This window comes from Syngnathoides biaculeatus, chromosome 22 (assembly GCF_019802595.1).
Source record: "Syngnathoides biaculeatus isolate LvHL_M chromosome 22, ASM1980259v1, whole genome shotgun sequence".
Taxonomy (NCBI): Eukaryota; Metazoa; Chordata; class Actinopteri; order Syngnathiformes; family Syngnathidae; genus Syngnathoides; species Syngnathoides biaculeatus.
The window spans coordinates 1,906,577-1,922,756 of NC_084661.1; the positions used below are offsets into that span (position 1 = coordinate 1,906,577).

Below are 16,180 nucleotides of genomic sequence, written 5' to 3' on the forward strand. Positions count from 1 at the left end.
TTGCTTCTCCAGATAGAAGACCTTAAAGCACAATTAGAAGCCTGCCACCAGCAGCTGCTTGACTCCAACGAGCACAAGCAGGATTTAGAATTACAGCTGAGAACAGCTCTGGAGAGGGAGCATGACATACGGGCAGGTTACATATCCCCGGTGAGTTTGTTTCTAGAGTGCAGTTGCATTACACTTTTTGTTAACCTTTTCCAATGGATCTTTAGATTTTATTCAATCATGTATCCTTATTTTATAACATCCTTTGCATGTTAATATATAAAAACATTAAACCAAAGGGCTACCAATGTATGCCTTTGCATGAGTTCATTGCATGTTCAAAACATTGGGCCTCATTCACTACACTTCACTACTACACTAATATGTAGAAATGTTCTCACTCTGCACAAGGGTTGAGTGTGTAGGCAAAAGCACCGTCAGATTCATGGTATTTGCATATGGGACAATTTTATTCCCATCGTCGTGCTTACGTGAGTGAATAAGAATTAATTCAAAAGGACAAGCTGTTGCCAGCGAGCTACAATCGACATAAGCCTTGCTCCTATTTTCCCATAAAAGAGCATCTATATTGCGCATCTCAGGCAATGCGCAGAGGTAAAGTGGCGACCATGGTCTGAAAACTTTTATCTTTACCTTGTTTTCAAAAAGTTGGTATCATTGTAAAGCTTGCTAAACTGCCAATATATACCAATAGTTAATCATTCTTAATTCATAGCGAATTGAATTAGAGAATGTGACACTATCTTGCATGTGGCCTTTTTTAAGAGCCAAGAATGAATGAACATTGCATACATTGTTACAATACGTAGCTAGGAGTAAATGGGCATTTGTAGTTCAGAAAACTCTGAAATTACTGTAACATTACTGAAACTAAAATTAGCATTGGGACAGAAAATGTACAGTGGCTGAAATAAGTAGCACGTCACCATTTTTACCCAGAAATATACTTCCGAAGGTGCTATTGACCTGAAGATTTAAGTAGATATTGGGAACCACCGAAGTAATCCATACACACAAAGTAGAACAAATACAATCTGACATTAAATTGTGTAAAAATGTGGAATGACACAGGAAAAAAAGTATTCAACACACACAAAAGCTAAAACACCTAAAATCAACAATCAGCAATATTGTCAGTGTAAACAGATATCAGCTGGTTAGGTCCAAATTGATGTGCTACAAAAAAGTCTCATTGCCCATGTGTGAATCAAGACACATCTCATGAAGGGTAAGAGCAGAGAGCCGTCTCAAGACCATCGCTCACTAGTTATTACAGAACATAACAAGCCTATCTAAGCTTCTTAATGTTCCAGTAAAGATGTTTGGGCCATAATACATAAGTGGAAAACCAATCATACCACCATTAATGTGGCTCGATCAGGTGATCCTTGGAGGATTTCTGACAGAGTGCAAAGAATAATCAGAGGTGTTGTCCAAGAGCCAAGGACCACTTGTGGTGAGATTCATAAACATCTGGACTAAGCAGGAACTCTTGTTTCAAGAAAAACTGTTGTAAAGTAATCTGCTGTCATGGCTTATATGCATGCTCACCACGCAAGACTCTGTTGCTGGAAGAAAAAGCATGTCAAAGTTCGTTTTTGGAACATTTGATCAAGCCAGTTAAATACAGTGATACCTCTACTTACAAAATTAATTCGTCCCAGAAGTCATTTCGCAACATGAATTTTTCGTAAGGAGAAGTGGTTTTTACATGTAAATAGCTGGATCCTTTCCAAGCCCCCGACACCCTCCTGCCAAAAAAAAAAAAAAACAAAGTACATAATGTAATGACTAATGAAAATTATGTTAATTTACCTTTGGCGTTGGGTGAATATGCAAAGAGAAGGGTGAATGATAAGCAAAAAGGAATGGAGGAGGAGGCAAACGTTCGACAGCAGAGAGGAAAAAATATGGATGCGCACACACAACTTAATTCCACTGTTTCTTGGGGCCCATGGTGAATAAAGTTGAATAAACTTGTAAAAAACGCAAACGAAAACTAACAGAAATGTACTTTACCAACCTGCGCTAACATGATTTGGTGACAGTTGAGTGTCCAAGGGAAATGAAAAGCATCATGGTTAAAGATTCATGTCCCTCCTAGCCAATGGGATGCCAGGAAGATACTTTGGCGATAGCCAATGGGAGAGCATCTCTATCGTGCCACACAAACCAAGATATGGGATGTGCATCATGGGACGTCATCATTGATGTCCCTCCTAGCTAAAGGGATGCCAAGAAGATGCTAGAGCAATAGCTAATGGTACACCAGCTCTATAATGCCACACAAACCAAGATACAGGATGTTTACGTAAGGTGGAATTTGGGGGTGACGAATCCAACACCTATTTTTTCAGAATCAGCTTTAAAGGAATTTTTCGTCGGTGCTGCCCAGGTACGACAATCAGGACAAAGAACAAATGACAACATAGCAACAAGAACAAAGAACAAGAGATATTTCTGTTGATAGGAACTATTCCTTATAAGACGTGCAAGATGTAAAATCTATATAGATAAGCATGTTAACGATGCCATTTGTGCAAAAGAAGCAGTTTAAAGTGACGAATCGTGCGGCCTACAAAATAAATGTGTGTGTGTGTGTGTGTGTGTGTGTGTGTGTGTGTGTGTGTGTGTGTATATATATATATTATATATATATATATATATATATATATATATTATATGTGTGTGTTACTAATACCAATACTGATTGGCCTAGCAGAATGTGAGTGTGTCCTAACACGGCACAAGCCAGAAAAATAGTAGGTTCACTGATCAAGAATTTAATGACTTTCTTTTCCTTTCATACCCTGAATTTTCCTTTGTAACTAGAGAGAATATTTTCCGTGGAGGCGTTTCGTAACCTGAATTTTTCGTTACGAGAGATGTTCTTAAATACACATACCACTGTACTGAAAAAATATAGTGTGGTCATAGGTGAGCGAAATGTAACTGTTAGTATCCCATAATACATACCACGTTTAGAGGAGAAATGGCACTGCACGTTACCCTGAAAACACCATTCCAACAGTGAAGTTCGGAACTGTGGGCATGATGGTGTAGGATTGGTTTCCAGTCAATGGGACATTAAATTTCACATTATTGAAGAAAAGATGAATGAGCAAATATACTGTGACATTCTTCACAAAACTCTGGTGCCATCTACGAGGATGATGATAATGAAATAAGGCTAGACATTTCAGCAGGAAAATGAACCAAAAGATACTGGCAACGAAACAATGTAATGCCTTCAAAGAAACAATAAAGGTGCTAGAATGGCCAAGGCAGTCACCTGACTTGAATCCAATCTTAAATCTATGCAATGAACTGAAACCTAAGGTCCATAAAAGAAGCCCTCATTGACCTTCATATTTTGAAGACTGCTTGTATGGAGGAATGGGCCAAACATACCAGAGAAATGCATGCGACTAATTTCTTTATACTGGAGGGATCTCGTAGCGGTCATTGCAAATAAAGGCTTTTGTACGAAATATTAAATAAATACCAGTTGGTGTGTTCAAAAATTTCCCGTCATTTCGCATTGTTACATGCAACTTAATTTCTGATCTTGTTTGTTCTCTTTTCTCCTATGTACAGTGAAGAAAATGAGTATTTGAACACCCTGCTATATCGCAAGTTCTCCCACTTAGAACTCATGGAGGGGTCTGAAAATTTAATCATAGGTGCATGTCCACTGTGAGAGAGCTAATCTGAAAAGAAAAATCCAGAAATCACAATGATTTTTTTGAATTTATTTGTGTCATACAGCTGTAAATTAGTATTTGAACACCTATCAGCTAGAATTCTGACCCTCAAAAACCTGTTAGTACGCCTTTAAAAGTCCACCTCCACTCCATGTATTATCCTGAATCAAATGCACCTGTGTGAGGTTGTTAGCTGCATAAAGACACCTGTCTACCCCATACAAACAGTAAGACTCAAACTTGTAACATGGTCAAGACCAAAGAGCTGTCCAAAGACACCCGAGATGAAATTATACAACTCCACACGGCTGGAAAGGGCTATGGAGAAATTGCCAAGCAGCTTGGTGGAAAAAAAAGGTCAACTGTTGGAGCGATCATTAGAAAATGGAAGAAGCTAATCATGACGGTCAATCTCAATTGGAGTGGAGCCCCATGCAAGATATGACCTCATGGGGTCTCAATGATCCTTAGAAAGGTGAGGAATCGGCCCAGGACTACACAACAGGACTTGGTCAATGACCTGAAACAAGCAGGGACCATTGTTTCCAAGGTGTATGTTGGTAATATACTATACTGAAAAGAGCTGGGACCAACGTTTCCAAATTGATTGTTGGTAATACACAAAGACGTCATGGTTTGAAATCATGCATGGAACGGAAGGTTCCCCTGCTTAAACCAGCAAATGTCGAGGCCCATCTTAAGTTTGCCAATGACCATTTGGATGATACAGAGGAGTCATTGGAGAAAGTTTTGTGGTCAGATGAGCCCAAAATTGAACTTTTTGGTCATAATTCCACAAACCATGTTTGGAGGAAGATGAATGATGACTTCCATCCCAAGAACACCATCCCTACTGTGAAGCATGGGGGTGGCAGCATCATGCTTTGGGGGTGTTTTTCTCCACATGGGACAGGACAACTGCACTGTATTAAGGGGAGGATGACCACGGCCATGTATTGTGAGATTTTGGGGAACAACCACTTTCCCTCAGTCAGAGCATTGAAGGTGGGTCGTGGCTGGTTCTTTCAACATGACAATGAGCCAAAGCACATAGTCATTAAAACCAAGGTGTGGCTCCGTAAGAAGCATATCAAGGTTCTGGCGTGGCCTAGCCAGTCTCCAGACCTAAACCCAATAGAAAATCTTTGGAGGGAGCTGAAACTCTGTGTTTCTCAGCGACAGCCCAGAAACCTGTCTGATCTAGAGAAGATCTGTGTGGAGGAGTGGGCCAAAATCCCTCCTGCAGTGTGTGCAAACCTGGTGAACAACTACAGGGAACGTTTGACCTTTGTAATTGCAAACAAAGGCTACTGTGCCAAATATTAACATCGGTTTTCTCGGGTGTTCAAATACTGATTTGCAGCTTTATCACACAAATAATTCATTAAAATAAATCACGCGTTTTGATTTCTGGATTTTTCTTTTTAGATTATCTCTCTCACAGTAGACATGCACCTACGATGAAAATTTCAGTCCCTTCCATGATTTCTAAGTGGGAGAACTTGCAATATAGCAGGGTGTTCAAATACTTATTTTCTTCACTGTATGGACTACTTGCATTGTTCCCAACATAAAGTGATATTTTCATGTCAGTAGCACCTTTGGAAATATACATGACATGGTGGCGTATTATATAATTCAGTCGCTGTATGAGCCATATGCCGATCAAAGTGCTTCACAAGCAACCATGCCAGCATGTGTGCATGCTCTATCACAGAAAATACAATATATCATTTCTTTTACTCTGGGGATCAGAAAAAATGCTGCAGCCTTGGAAAATCTGCGAAATTTGAAAGGCTCAATCACATTTCCAGCTCACTGTTGACAACATTCTACATGCATGTAAACTGCTGCCATGGAGGACACGGATTAATACTTGTACTGTACAAAAGCGAGTGACCAAAAGGGGTGAAGTGAAGTGTCATTTACGGTATAATTTAGGACGAGTCAACTTATGAGCAAATTCCTGCTCATTAGTTTTTATAAATGACTTTAGCCTCAATAGTTTGTCCATCTTGAGCAAAAAAAAAAAATTGAGATCTTTTAAAAAATAAGTTAATTTGTACGTGACCAAGATGTTCTAAATTTGCTGAATATGAATATTAACAAGTACAAAAATATTGTATCACAAATGTGTGTATCAAAGGTACGAACAATTAAAGAACATCTATGCGTACACACAATGACTTGAATGAGGCTCATTGAGATGTAATTATTTCATTGGCTTCTACCTGTTCATCTCTTCTGTTTCATAATTTAGGTCTATACTGCAAAGTAATTGAACTCATGTGACAAATTGCAGATACAATAACTTGTCAGTTGTCACAAAGATGACCTTTGAAAACAAGTAAATAGCAATGTCACAGTAATTAAATATGGATATATAATTGAAAGTTGAACAATATATACAGTGGCATGAAATAGTATTTGCCCCCTTTTTAATGCCAGTATTCTTTTTTTTTTTTTTTCATATCTCGCACACACACAAGTTTCAAATCTGACCAATGTTAATATCACGGACAACCCAAGGAAATACAAAAGGCAGTCTTCAAATGACAAATCAATTCATTAAGGCACAAAAAAATCCAAACATTTCTGACCCTCTGTGAAAAAGTAATTGCCCGCTGAACCTAATAACGATTTGTGCCACCCTTGACAGCCATAACTGTAATCAACCATTTGCGACAATTGTGTATGAGTTTTTCACATCGCTCTGGAAGAATTTTATCCCACTCTTCTTTGCAGTATTTTTTCAACTCCGCCACATTGGAGGGTTTTCTAGCATGAACTGCCCATTTAAGGTCACACAACAGCATCTCAATTGGATTATAATCCAGACTTTGATTTGGCCACTCCACTTTTTTTTTTTTTTTTTTTTTTTTTTTGAGCCATTCTGAGGTTGACTTGCTGGTATGTTTGTGATCGTTGTCCTGCTGCATTATCCAAGAGCACTTGAGTTTGAGGGCATTGACTGACTTTCTATTCTTTGCTGACATCGGGGGTTTTCACCTCAGAAGTCTCCCAGGGATGCCATTGTTGGCCAGTGCCTGTCTTATGGTGGAGTCATAAACACTGACCTTAACTGAGGATAGCGATGCCTGCAGGTCTTTTTTTCTTTTTTTTTGTTCAAAGTTCTTTTGTGGCCTCCTGGATAAGTCGTCGTTGCACTCTTGGAGTGACTTCCACTCCTGGGAATGTTTGCCATTGTTCCGAGTTTTCTCCATTTGTGGGTAATGGCTGTCACAGTGGTTCATGGGAGCCATGAAGCCTTAGAAATGGCTTTGTAACTTTTCCCAAACTGATGTATTCCAATCACTTTTTGTGTCATTTCTTCTCTTGAAATTCTTTGAACTGTGGCATGATGCATTGGTTCTTGAGTTTTTGTAGCCTACTTCACGTTCTCTGACAGATTCTATTTAGGTGATTTCTTGATTTCGCAAATATGGGGCTAGTCACGTTTGGGTGTGGCTTGTAAAATTGATGTCACTTTTCCCAAATTTGTGTTTAGTCACAGTGAGGGTCAGAAAGGTTTGGATAGATAAATATATATATATATATATATATATATATATATTTATTTATTTGTTTTTTTGTGCCTTAATAAATGTATTTGAAAACTCCATTTTGTATTGCCTTGAGTTGTCTGAGTGATATTAAAATTGTTGTGATGATTTGAAACCTTTGAAACATTTCTGCTTGCTAGAAGCGTAAAGAAATATATATATACGAGGTGGCAAGTACTTTTTTCTTGGCACTGTATTTTGTGGTTAAAAACTAACTTTTTCTTCTCAAACTTGAAGAACACAAAAGTTTGAGACTGGGATAACCCTATATGAATAATGACACATCTTGACTCAATAATATCAAGAACTTCTGTGCACTGTTTGAACACATTGCCAGTCTATTCGATTAAGTTATTTAAATATCTATGAATAACATTTTGGCTGTTTCTAATTATCTGCATGGATATAAAACTGCCATTGTTTATTAATTACATAAATCCTTTTGCAAATATTGTCAGCATGATTATGCATTGACCTTTTTATATTCCATTTCTTGTGTCTGCGTGTGTGTCAATGGATTGTTGCTAGAGCAAGGCTGGTTCATTCAATTCTATCAATATTCCTTATTCATGGTTGAATTGTACTGTGGTGCAGTGTAGTTGAACGTTTCGTGTGTTTTAGAGAGAAACATTAGGGTCAACTTGGCAGATGTAATTTACACAAAGCAATACTTTGGTGTAAGACGAGCTTGGAATGGAATACTGTGTTGAAAAGTCTTGGTATGCCCTTCCTTTAGTAAACCATCGGACTAAAGAAAACTAATATTGCATTACTTACCACATGAAGTAACCTTTTAACTATTTCAAAAGCATGCTTTACTTGAACTAACACTTGCCCTCACCTCCTCCTTTAGTTTTTAGAATTAAAAGCAACAATTGTGCATCAAGTTATTAAATCATCCAGATTTTGATATTGTTATGGAATTGCAATAGTAATGTATCCTGTAATAGAAATTAGAACAGAATTGAAAAGCTGATTAATTATTAAGTCTTTATGTTTCCCCTGCTGTATGTTAACCAACTGTTTGGTCCCCTTTTCCAAGCTGGAACACCATTTGGGTCTGGAGGCTGATGTGACGCCCCAGATGAAGAGGCCAGAACTGGTTAGTTCTCAAGCACAAAGTTTAACAAAGAAGTACCAGGAGACTAAAGAACTCCTGAAGCTGCAAGAGTTAAAAAAACGCAATATGCAGGCACAGCTTGGCCTTTCATTTTCTCACCACCCTCCTGAAGAGCCGTATTTTTCTAAACCCCCAAAAATACCCATTCTGGACGGCACACTGCCTGAACATGTCCAGCAAACAGTTTCCCTTTTATTCCTGGATAGTAGAGAAGCAATTCAAGAACTTGATGACTTAACAGCAGGCAAATATATGACTGTAAAGGAGCTGACAGAGTTATTATTAAAATGTCACACGTCTAATCAAGAAAACTCAGAGAAAAAAACATTTCAGAAGATTTTGGAGACCTGGAAATGCCAGCAAGAGTTTGAAAATGAGATAAGAAAGAGTTTGGCCCAAGCAGGAGAGACTGTCTATGAATACGAGTCCCATATTTTAAATATTGAGGATTTGGCGGAGAAGGTTCAAAAGAAAAGTCTTAAAAGTTCTTGTGCTCTCTCCAAAATTGATAACCCTTCAGAGACCAAAGAGAAAACCATTGGAATACTTGGTCAGAGGATAGAACTTTTAACAAGTGAAAATTGTGCATTGAAACAAAAATGCCAAGAGATAATGAACCAACTGACTGAGGCAGACAGAGAAATAGACAGACTGAAAGTAGAGATTACCAGTCATCAGTGTGGCCAACAGCATCATCTTCTTATGGAAGAGATGAAAAGACTAAAGGCTGACCTTGCTGAAAGCCAAGCTAATGCCATAGACAGGGTGTATTTTGAGAGAGAGCTGAATGAGAAATCACTGAGGCTCCATGAAGCTCTAGTTACATTGGAAGAGCTTGGCAATGCCCTGAAGGACACTGAGAAGAAACTGGAGTTGAAAGAGGCCACACTGAAAGGCCTGGGATTCCAGATAGATTATGAGGATAAGGCACTACACCTGGAGCGGGAGCAGCTTCAAGACCTACTTGAAGCCTCACAAGCAAAGTTATTTGACACTGAGGCAGCCCTCCAGGCTACACAACAACACTGTATTGAACTTGAATCCAGGAACTGTGAATTAATCGCACTGCAGCAGAAATCAGAGGAAGTCAATAGACAGAAGCTTAGAGAAGCAGAAAATCAAATATTAATGCTACGAGAGAAGTTGGATACAAAGATAAGTGAAGGTGACAACTCTTTGAGTGTTCTGGAAGGAGCAAAGGATGTTAATGAAGGTCTTACAAAGCAAGTAGTAGATGAGATTGAGAAGAGGTCGGAGGCAGCTAATCAGGTTTTGGACATGTTATCAAAGTTAGATGTTGATGTAGACAAAATGCTTAATTGTTTAAAAATAACTTTATGTGTAAACAAACCCCTTACTTCTATAAAAGAGAGTTTTTTGGAGGTAAGTCAAAAAGACTTGAGGTTGGTTTTGGAGGCAGAATTCTTGAGCCAGATTCTGAGTACCAGTGAAATAAAACCACAAGCAAATAATCTTGACTATGGAATCAGTTTGGCACAAGAGTTTGCTCAGAAGAGCTTGAAGGAGTTGATAAGTCAGATTTATGCAGATGCAGAAGCTGAGAGAGATAAAATGACTGAGTCAGATTTCACATTGATGTATAACTGGCTTGATAATGAAACAAATGACCTTATTATAAAAACGTTAACAGAAACATTAAAGACAAAGGCAAATTGTTTGACAAAAATTGCAATGAGAGTTCAGTTAGATAAAGATGACAATCTTTTGTCTCTAGCTCGAGAAAGCTTTAAATTTGGTCTAGGACAGAGGCAGTTTTCTGAATATCTGCTTGATGCACTGAAAGATGCTTTTATGTCATATGTCGTTATTAGGCTGCAGGTGCAGCATGAAAAAGAGTTAATGAAAAAGCAGACCAAAGTTGAAGTTGATGGGTTTAAGTGTCCAAATTGTCTGGAATTGAGAGATGTTGCTGAAGAACAGCAGAACCAACTAGCAGATTGTCATCATCAGTTTTATGACTCATTTAAAAAAATCATGGCACAGCCTGAGACTTCCATCCACATAGAAGGGGAGACAATTAACTCAGCTGATAGCTCCTGTGACATTACACCTCATGACATCGGGAGGCATCAAGAGGAGCTTTGGGAGGTTAAAGACAGCTGTCAGCAAGAAGCTGACGAACTGAGGAAGGAAATTGCTGAAGCCAGTGAAACACTCTGCTTCCACTCAGAAGAGACTGCCAAAGAGGTTGATTCATTGACAAATTCCATGGAAGACCTCAAGAAGAAACATGAGCAAATTAATCTCATCGAGAGGTTTGACCAAGAAATGGATGAGCTGAGAAGTATGATTGGTCCTTCAAACCAGAAGAAAGAGTCTGCAGCTGAGGAAGGTCAGTTAAATGGGACCTCTGGCCAGACAGCCCATCTCAAAGAGCGCATCCAGGAGCTGTTGACACAAGTTTCAGTTATGACTGAAGAGATGAAACGTCGCGAAGAGCAGGGCGAGATTACCACGCTTCGGCTGAAATACGAGAGAGACCTGGAAAATTTAAAGGTGGAAGTGTTCGTTGTCCTTACCGTTCACCATCTGTGACACCTTGTGTTCCTTTGTGGCATTCCCAGATCCACTTCCTCTTCCAAAGCCTACTCAACCCCCCCCCAACCCTGTGCATCCTACACTTTTTCTTTGTTCTATCAACCAGTTTCCTTCTGTGTTGCATGAACTATAACATCCTTTGAGTTTATTCTGTCATTGGTACGACTAGTTTAACTCATGAACTTTCTTCACCAAAGAATGAAACACATGTTTTCCTAATCTACTTATAGTTTAGTTACCTTTGGTGGACATAAAAACTCTCCACACCTATGTTGAAGTGCCATTTTATTGTCATATAAAGAAACAAGAACAAACTTTTTTCCACCATTGTCCAATTTAGCTGAGGAAAAAAAATTAATGGAAAAGAAAATGAACAACTGAGGTAATGATGCGCAAGTGTGCAGGTTTGTATTTATGTACAGTAAATCACTGAGATCCGGCAGTAACACAGCAGCAACACGCGAGCGCGACGCTAACACTAACGCAGCACTAACAGGCCCATTTAAAAAAAAAAAAAAAAAAAAAAAAAAAAAAAAAAAAATACCAGAAAAATTATGGAGACAAAGGAGTAACATAGCACAACGCTAACAGGGCGGAAAAAAAATATACCAGTAAAAGTCACTGCCTCGGCACATATATTCCACTGGTCTCACTCTTACCTTTTCCACCTGAGTGCCCTCTTGCGGCTGTTAGAAAAAATGCACAAATTAGCTGCATCACTGCATAAGCCGCAGGGTTGAAAGCGTGTGAAAAAAGTTTCGGCTTATTGGACGGAAATTACGATATTCAAAGAGGCATTTTAACAGCTCTGCTTTTAGCTCACATTACCAATACTAGAGAAAATTCCTATTTCCTGTGGCGTAGTAATTTGTATCTACTTTTAGATATGGTCAAAACTTTTGTTAACGGTCTTGAAGGTGTGTTATTGCTTGCAAAGTACTCCTTATTTATTCGACTTTACACTGATTTTATCAGTCTGATCAAATCACCCAATAATAGGCATTTTTTTTGCTGATCAGCGACTGGTTTTGATGTCATAATTTGCCGATCCAATCTATGACATCTTTGATCGGCTCCAAGAAAGACATTTATTCTGGGTCGCCGTCATGCAGAGCACATCTGAATCCAAAAGCTAGTTTATTTATGTATAGTAATATTTTTTTGTCTTTTGATGTAGTACTGTAAATAGCTGAAGGTCAATTAAGTTATTTAGAAAAATGTCAGCAGCATGGGAGAAAGAAGACGCGATGATGCGCCAATCACCTCAAGACAAATTACACTGTGAGACTATTGCAATAAAATCATGTCTGCATCCATTTTTTTAACCTATCATTGGGCTTTATCTATTTAAGTCAAATGCTACCGGATACACTCATTACCGCGACGATGACAACATGTGTATTGCGCCGACTGTATTCTAAGAAAAAAGGGGTGGGAAGGGGGGGCACGTGTGTTTGTTGTCACCGGTGCTCAGGAGAGGGGAGGACGTTCGTGAAAGGCTTGCTTGATGTATGTTCACATACTTTTAATACGATATGGCTGGAATGCGATCAACAAAACGTTACATAGCCTAGCAAGCTAGTGCTAGTGGTTATGTGTAAACATCCTGCTGTTCTGTTAAACACATCATATGACAAGAAACAACAAACAAAAATGTCACATAATTAATTGCTCTATGTACTTACTACCATTTAACAGTTTGTTCTGTCATGGTGCTCCACTGGCATAAATAGATTAACAAAGATATATTATTTAACAATTAAGTGCACATACATTCAGTAAATAAAGAGGTCATTTCAATCGACCCATTGCTACATTTTGTGTTTGGATCGGTGATCTGTTGTCGTTTTTTGAAACTCTCTGATCGGCCCCAAAAATCCTCATTTTGTAAAGTCCATTATTTATTTTTGTTAATAATTCAAAGCATATGGAAATCCTTTTAGTAGCTTTAAGTCCATTTAAAAAAATACAGGCAATCTTGCCAGTATTTGGCTAATAAGGGCTTCTTGCAACAGTATTTTTACTGACTAAAGCAAATCCGGGATCGGTTATAATTTGGCTTTGGTCAAATGAAACTTTGTGTTGGTGTTGCGTTTAGTCCGCTTATAGCTGGCTTAAGTCCGCTGAAGTGTCTGAATAGTGAGTTCATGGCCACGCCATGACTGAGAATGTATTTACTTACACGATGCTCTGACATGCTTCTAAATAAAGCCCATGCTTGGGCTGATGTCAGAACAGGAAGTTTACATTTGCTCTCGGGAGGATTTTCAGCTTCTCACAGTAGGTTCCTGGAGCTCAGCTCCCAGGAGATTTTATCCCTGTAAAAACAGACGAGACCACCATTTCCCGTCTGTTACTCTAGTTGGTTTGAGGCATGGAGAATAGACTCGGGCCGATGAGCAGACATCGACTGAGCTCACAGATTAGCCTCAGTGAAAAGAGGAACGGAAATACTCCATGATTTTGGTTGGCCTTGTAGAAACTTGGACAGTGGTTGCTTGCAGTGCAGTGTTTGCCAATGTGTGAATGAGACTTATTCATTTATATATATATATATATATATATATATATATATATATATATATATATATATATATATATATATATAAAGAGAAATTTAAAATGCTGGCTCAAACAAATTGGGCACATATTTGTGAAACAAATGACAGCATACACTGTTAAAACCTCTTTCATGTCTATGCATTTCTTCATTAATTGTGTAACCTGTCATTCCTCTTAACCCTTTTGTACTCACACAGGCTCAACTTGCTCATGGCTAACACGCAATAGCTTGCAAGTTCTTTGCTGGCTTATAAATGGCCAATCTCTCAAGGTTCATGTGTGCAGAGTTTTTTCCTGCTCAGCTCATATGGTCCACAACATGTGGTCCTTTTAGAGCTGAGTTGTATACTAATTGTGCCTGTTGACCTGTCACAGGCAACTTGTGAGAGGGGGTTTGCTGCGATGGAAGAATCTCACCAGAAGGTGATCGATGAGCTCCAGAGAAAACACCAGAGGGAGCTGGAGAACCTGCAGGAGGAAAAAGAAAGACTATTGGCAGAGGAAACAGCAGCCACAATTTCTGGTAAGTCTATACATTTCCCATACCGTTTGGGTCACTGGCACGCTGGAGCCTATCCCAGCTATCTTCGGGCAAGATGGTGGGTACCCTGGACTGGTTGCCAGTTAATCGAATGACACATACTGCATAAATAACCACCCACATTCAGAGTATTGTCTGTATTTTTATTTTTTCAAAGAATGATTCAGGTTAAGCATTTTAGCTGAGCAATTAATACTTTATTTACATATTCTTATTTTGAAATTCACAAACCTACTTATATTTAGTGAATGAGAAAACATGCCCATGTGCTCGTATGTTTGATTACCCAGTCCGAATTTGTAAATGGGTACAATTCTTTTAAGAAAACATGAACGGTACACTGATAAAATATATTTTAGTTTTATATTATCAAGATCCAAATTAAACTGTCAAGTATTTCAGAAAAGCATTATCATAAAAACAACATAACCATAAAGAAATTAATGATGGTTGTTGTTCAGTCATCAGTTGTAATAAACAATATTTCACAAATTTAACACGGTGTATAAACTTATGAGTGTAACTGTACTATATGCAATAATACATGTCCATCATACCATCATGTTAGGTTGAAAGTGTAGGCAAAACCTTTTTCATTACGTCTGGATGGTGATATATTCAAATAAAAGTGTACACCTTTCTCATAACCTTGAGGTGGCGGTGCCATTTTGGAATGAAAGTGTACAGCCTATTCATAACATCTAGATGGGAGCATACATTTAAAAACTGGGAGTTTTTTTCAACTATTTTCCTCATATACCTATATGTAAACAGCACCATTGACTTTTGACATTTGGTGGGGGGGAGTGCGCATGATACACGAGAAGTTACTGTAGTCTTCAATTGATATACCATGCATCTTCATGAAAAACAATGAAGCAGTGGAATGGAGTCATCTCACAGCTTTTGTGACTGCTGCAATGCTATGCTATTTCAACATTTGCTCATTTTTAACTCATCATACTGGCTCTGTACTAAAATAAGACTTTTGTGTTGATCTTAGCAATTGAAGCAATGAAAAATGCTCACCGGAACGAGCTGGAGAAAGAGCTGGACAAGGCTCGTAAAGCCAACAGCAATGCTGAGAATGCAGACATGGAGGAGATCCGCAGACAGCACGAGTATGTTTCCCACAACAACAATATAAAACTCTTGGTCTGTGTCAGTAGACCTTTTCACGGGGAGAAGAACATGGTTTTATTTGGTTTAAGGTTTTGTACAACATATTGTAAATAGTGAAAACATTAAAATTAGTATTTAGTTGGCATCCATACAACCAGACCTTTTTGCGTTATCTGAATTTTGGCTCTACACTACGACTGTCCACTCACTGCGGTATTTATTGTTCTGTGCTACAGTGAGGAACTGTGTTCCTTCCAGCGAGAAATTGAGGTGTTGTCAGAGCAGTATTCCCAGAAGTGCCTTGAAAACGCCCACCTTGCCCAAGCGCTGGAGGCTGAGAGGCAGGCCCTCAGGCAGTGTCAGAGAGAGAACCAGGATCTCAATGCTCATAACCAGGTGCTGATAAAGCACAAACAATATGGTAAACAGTACCTGCCTCTATTGAACTGGTCTAAGCTTGTTTTGTGTTGTATTTCAGGAACTTAACAATCGTCTGGCAGCAGAGATCACCAAGATGCGTTCAATGACATCTGAGGATGGAGTAGGAGACACAAATGTAATACAGGGAAAAGAGCTCTACGAGTTGGAAGTATGATTCTGATGATTTTCCCTTTCCACTGAGGTCTTTTCAGAACAAATGTTTCCCTAATGCTGCCGTGGCAGGTTTTGCGAATGACAGAAATCACAAAATCTACTGCCTCATTTTTTTATGATGGCAGTTGGGGTGTACTCCAGAATGTTATGAAAAGTGATCACATGAATTGAAATTAATTGCAGTCCCTATTTCCCATGAAAAAGAACTTAATACCCCCCCCCCCCACACACACACACACATACACACACACATTTTCACTGCAATTCAGCACCAACACAGAAGGGCCCGCTGGCATGTCAGTGATTGTCTCGTTAACCCAAGTGAGTGTTGATGAGGACGAGGCTTGACATCATGTCATTATTGCCATGCTAATTGAGTTCCATTAACAGATTTAAACAGAAGGTA

At 38.8% G+C, this 16,180-nt stretch overlaps 1 protein-coding gene across 3 annotated transcripts in view; it reads left to right on the top strand.

The window, feature by feature from the left end:
• mprip (myosin phosphatase Rho interacting protein) overlaps positions 1-16,180 on the top strand; it is an 82,572-nt gene that overhangs the window by 57,937 nt on the left and 8,455 nt on the right. Inside the window, exons 15-20 of one of the 3 annotated variants that reach the window (XM_061809941.1) lie at positions 13-150; positions 8,319-10,913; positions 13,893-14,040; positions 15,062-15,179; positions 15,417-15,576; positions 15,659-15,769. In XM_061809941.1, coding sequence (XP_061665925.1) covers positions 13-150; positions 8,319-10,913; positions 13,893-14,040; positions 15,062-15,179; positions 15,417-15,576; positions 15,659-15,769 — 3,270 coding nt within the window. The remainder of the gene's footprint in view (positions 1-12; positions 151-8,318; positions 10,914-13,892; positions 14,041-15,061; positions 15,180-15,416; positions 15,577-15,658; positions 15,770-16,180) is intronic. The other 2 variants (XM_061809942.1, XM_061809943.1) reach the window with 2 other exon arrangements.